This window comes from Charadrius vociferus, unplaced genomic scaffold, assembly GCF_000708025.1.
Source record: "Charadrius vociferus isolate BGI_N301 unplaced genomic scaffold, ASM70802v2 scaffold162, whole genome shotgun sequence".
Classification (NCBI taxonomy): domain Eukaryota; kingdom Metazoa; phylum Chordata; class Aves; order Charadriiformes; family Charadriidae; genus Charadrius; species Charadrius vociferus.
Genome location: NW_009647236.1, coordinates 4,688,161 through 4,693,373, shown reverse-complemented (window position 1 = coordinate 4,693,373; position 5,213 = coordinate 4,688,161). Strand labels below are relative to the sequence as shown.

General features: G+C 45.1%; 1 protein-coding gene across 1 annotated transcript in view; it reads right to left on the bottom strand.

Annotated features, from left to right (window-relative positions):
* Nucleotides 1–325: 325 nt before the first annotated feature.
* KIAA1407 (KIAA1407 ortholog) overlaps nt 326–5,213 on the bottom strand; it is an 18,676-nt gene continuing 13,788 nt past the window's right edge. Inside the window, exons 13-17 of the mRNA XM_009879915.1 lie at nt 5,160–5,212; nt 3,851–3,994; nt 2,518–2,670; nt 1,982–2,136; nt 326–458 (exon numbers count right to left, since the gene is read on the bottom strand). Coding sequence (XP_009878217.1) covers nt 326–458; nt 1,982–2,136; nt 2,518–2,670; nt 3,851–3,994; nt 5,160–5,212 — 638 coding nt within the window. The remainder of the gene's footprint in view (nt 459–1,981; nt 2,137–2,517; nt 2,671–3,850; nt 3,995–5,159; nt 5,213) is intronic.

Genomic DNA, 5,213 nt, shown 5'->3' with positions numbered 1-5,213 from the left:
GAAATGGTCTTGGCCTGAAACACACCCTGTGCTAGGTTTTGGTTACCTAGGCCTCACTGCCACCAGTCAAGACATCCCTACGGAGACTTCACATGAGGAAGACCTTGTGGGGAATAGCCCCCTGAAGTGCAAAGTGAAACCATCAGGTAAGTTTCCATATATGCTTAGTTTACCACAGCAGTGGCCCCAGGGAGCTTCCTTTGACTGTAAGACCCTTTGCACTGGGCAGGAATTCCCCTTGGATTTGTTTCAGTCAGTAGGAAGACAGCACTGAACAGAATCGGTCTTTTTGTCCCCTTTCCCAATCTCCTTTGACTCTCTTCCGTCATGTTTGGAAGTCAGGGAGAATTTCAGCTACTCTCCTGCGTAGCTGGTTTCTCCTTTCCTCTCTCTCTCTTTCCTTTTTCATCAGTAGTGGGTACTGCCTCCATGCCTTGAATGCATTCAGCATGAGACTCCTTAAAGACATTGGGGACACAAAGAACAAAGTGACGACATGCAGATGTGTGCATAACATTAACAGGTAATCAAAAGATGACTTCTATTTGAGGGAGGAACTCCCCTAAAATACCTGTGGGATTTGTACTTTCTGCTGCTAGTCAGGGCTGTGACACGTTAAACACCTGCATGCAGACCACTCCATTAATATGTCAGTCATCCCAGGGAAAAATAACAAATTGCCCTTCTCTATTCCTCTCTCCCAAGAATTTTGTTCCTCCCTCTGACAGGATTCACTAGCTGGTGTTTGCTTAGTACTCTGAAGATGAAAGATGTTTCTTCAAGAATAAACATGGTCTCTGAAAGCAGTTTCTTCAGGAAAAATGCAGGCTTGTTTGGTCCAGACCAACCACTTGGGAGCTCAGGTAGCTGGGCTCCAATTCTTACCTGATTTTAATCACCCCACCAAAGATGCCTTGCTCTGGGTTCCCGTACAGGCAATAGGGAGCAACAGTCCTGTCTAAAGAATAGTTTTGCTACATCAAGGTCTGAACTGCCTTTTGCAAGTCAGTGGGGCAAGAGGTAATGTGGAATGACAGGTGATTATGCTCTTAGTGTGAAGTCATACTCCTGTAGAATGAATGCGCTCTCTTCCCGGGTCTGAATTTTCCCTGGTTCCTCCAGTTAGCTGGATTGTTGGGTTAAATCATGCATTGTTCTGATCCTACTGAAATGGCAAGCTAGAACGGGTTCGTACTACCACATAAGAGGTGAATTTAATTTAATTCATCCTCCAAGGTGCGGCAGATCCTGTTTGGGCTATGCAAAGGCGCAGCCTATTCATGACTGCATGCAGCCGACATGCTTTCATGGTGAGGTAGGTGAGAATATGCTTCTGTTTTCTGCTGAACTTTGATAATAGTTTTTTTGTTTTTTTTTTTCCTCCTGTTAAAATGCACAGCTAATGCAGTTATGGGACAATGAGTGAACTGGGTGCATCCAGCTCTAGTCACGATCGGCAGAACTGTCTGCTGTAGTGCTTCCTGCCAAGTCAGGCTGACATAAACCAAAAGATTCCTTAAGTAGGGTTTCTAGTTGATCAACTTTGGATTTGTGAACTAAATCATCTGCTGTGGACAAAACAATACAGTGTAATTCCTGCACAATCATTTGGCTTGCTATAATTGTACTTAAAGATTTTCCTAAGTCAGCTTTTAGTAGAAGCTGCATGGCCAGATCTGCTAATCAGCTTAGAAAGTTTCAGCTACTTATCCGCTTTCACTGTATTCTCTTTCAGTGGATTTAAAAGTCCTGTGAAGGGTAGTACTAAATTTTCTTCTCCAGGACGCATGGAAAATTCTTACCATAAACCTCTGCTGATGTTGTTTGTGCATATCACAGAAGCAAAATACCAGCAGTAAAGAATCTGTTTCACATGTTCTTGGGGAACAGATAATTGACCTGCCAAAAGTAGTCTCTAAAATAATCTACAGGTTATATTAAACCTAAGTAAAAAGAACTGCTGGCAAGGGAGTGCACTTACTTGTTACTGTGTTCAGTGGCTATCTTCAGCTTCTCCCATAAGATACTTTTTTCCTCTGTGATCAGATCAAACCATGCCCAGAAGTACTTCCTCATGAGGCAGGCTGCATGGAGGGCACTCGCTCTCTCCTCCAGAGTGGAGAGATAATCCTTGTACTAGGGAAGGAGGACAGAGAAAGAGGCGAGAATGGCTTCCTTCTCCCAACCCCCAGCTCAATAAGCAGAAACAGAGCAGTGGTGAGACTGTGACGCTGAAGGGTAATGGGGACACGAGTGGAGGAAAATTGGCAAGGAGCAGGGTGAGAGAATGCAAAGGTAGAGGAGCAGTATGTAGCAGACTATCCTGGGTCGAGGAGAATGATGGGGAGTGGAGAGCTGAAAGAAGGTCTCTGAAGAAGGGAATGATGTTGCTGGAACGGGGACAGTGTAACTCAGCAAAAGCTGGAGGCAGGTGTGTGAAGCGGCACTGTGGTGAGGGGAAAGCATGGCAGCAGCTAGCTCATCTGGTATCACTTTTCCACTGTGGTGCAGGCAAACCTTTAGCCAGTTCCTGAAGCCCTGTCTCAGCAATGTATGGCAATAGAAGTTCTCAGCCCGAGACACCTTCTCCATGAGGCCTCCCTGGGTGTGCTGGAGCCAAGTCATCAGGCATTTCCTCTGCAGGCCCAAGCAGTGGTGCCTTTGTGCCACCTGAGTTAAGACAGCAGACGTGGTAGCTAGTTACTTGGACTAGTGACTACATAAAAATAAAGCTACAGAAAACTGGATACACTAGAAAATCACCTCAGCTTTTGGGGGCCCCCAAAATACAGATGTCTGACAGCTGGAATAACTTACAGGGTAGGTTCACACAAAGAGGGGTCAGCGTAAGTAACAAGACTAGTTTCTCTATCGGGCTACTGCTGTGTCACTGCTAGAGAATATCCTTTTGAATTGCATGCTCAGTTTAACCTATTGGGAAAGGAGCAGAGGCATGGCCTATAACAGTTTAGTCCAACCCTGTCCATAATGCTTACTTACGGAGCAGATGCTATCCTTCTACTTTGTCCCAGCATGAGGCCTACGTGCATTTGGTCAAGTACTGTAAGTAGCTGCAGTTCCAGTGACTTAAATGGAAGCTTCCCAACTTAGCTCTGTCTATATATTCAGGATATGGTTGAGTGTTATTAATTGACCCCTGATAAGGCATGCCAATAGAGTCATGTATGGAAATGTTTCATTAGTAATATTTATGTGTCAAGGTCTCAAAGCTACCATTTGCTATTCTGCACTGACGGTATGGCCAGGCTAGAACAGATTGCTGGATTATCACCTGTGGTGTCCTGCCTCTAGCAGTGGCCAACATTGCACCAGCAGTGACTCCAGAGAGGGAAAGCCTTAGTGATGGCCTGGGGCTAACGGTACTGTAACTACAGTGGCTTGGCAGTGTCCTGCTGATTAGCTTTGCTGTGGAGCAAGAGAACTGACTGGCTCATGTCATATAATTTCAATTTATCTCTTTGGTTGTATCACACTAACTCCCACTGTGTTACTGGTATCAAATCATGTAGCAGTACTGCAGACAAGTAGAGGCTAACAGAAGATGACTTCTCATTAGATTGAAATTCATTCCTTTCTCTGTCCTTTAGGTTCCTGTTTAATCAGCTATAAATGAGGATGCCACCCTTGTGGGGTTTTGATGACCTTTCATGATTATTTCAGATGGGCTGATTTAAAGAACTAATATAGGGCAGGGTGTGCAGGGAGAATTTTTGCTTTTTCCATCTCTACCTGGCTTAAGAGCCTATTAAAGTTTCTGGTAAGTGCTGCATCCATTCTTTTTTCCCTTCCTCCCATGGCACCAGCCCTTTCCTTTATCCTCAGCACTTACCACCAGGTTTTCCTGGGCTTGCTCCCTCAGCATTTTCCATGGCACCATTCCCAGCTTTCTCAGCAGGACCTTCTCATAGTGATCTCTGGCCTTTCTCTGGAGTTGCTGCTCTTTCTCCAGCCTCCTCTGCTTTTCCAACTCTTTCTACAATACAAAGAGCAGTATTTTTCATTCACTCTGGATGAGAAGGATGTTAAGCAATGACAATAGATTGCCATATTGGAGCTGGGGGTCCTGACCTGACAGGAAATAGGGATCTGAATCATCTTTAGCAGTGCAGACCAGACATTACCCCATGTACTAAAGCCTGTGGTAGAAAGCAGAGCAAAGTGTCTTGAAAATCCTCATGGAAGATGATGGCATTTCTGGACACTTGGGCCATGTATCAGTGTGTGGCCTTCCCTCAGCACTGCAGTTAGGTGTTACTCCAGCAGACACGTAATCTGTGGCTACCAGCAGTGCTGACGTAGCAGGAACCTCTTTTTGATGGGCCTTCATCAATATGGGAAGGGGTGCTTTGGTGAGCTCGAGGAGGGCAGCTTCCTATATTTATAGAACGAGACTGAAAACATGTCCAAAAAAGATTCTGAGTTTACATATGGACGCTACCACCTTATCTAGCCTAAATAGTAGAGGAGGGATGTGGGTATTACATAACTGTACAATATTACTTTTCACTGAGACTCAGGGATGAAGGTCATACATCCTAAAACACTCAATCCAAATAGAAGAGTAGCTATACGTCAAATTCCTGTAGGATTTCAAATGTGCTATTTGGGTTATTAGGACAGCTTACTTCCAAGTAGCAATAATGAAGTGGGGCTGTTCCTAGGCTAGCTCCAAGGAGACGATGCTTCTGTTCTTCAGGTGGAAAGTTGTCCTTGATATATCTGTCAGGCTTGTTTACTTTTAAATTGTGTGTTTGTGACCGGTATCATTGTCTATGCTGGAGGGGGATACAAGTGGAAGGAGCAGTCTGAAAGTAGGCTGAACGTGCTGCCACTGTGGGGGCTTATGTTGGCTATATCTCCTCAGCAGTGAATGTCCACCAGCTGGGATCTCTAGTCCTGCTGATGAGACAAAGACATATACTTCATGGTGTGTTTGGTCCACAACCCTTCCCCTAATGTTGCCAAAAAAGGTAAGGTGATGAGTTTATATAGCAGGTGCTGTGCTGTGGAACTCTGCTCTACTAATGAAGACCTTCAGTCCACGTTACTCTGGCTGTTGACTAAGCACTAGTGGGTAATGGCTCTTCTTCCCTAATCCCTGCTAGAGATGGGGGGAAACAGGTGAGTTGTTTGGTCACCAGCTTCTGCTGCCTTCTCTCCTCCCGTCGTTTTTCCTGCTGCGCTGCTTTTTA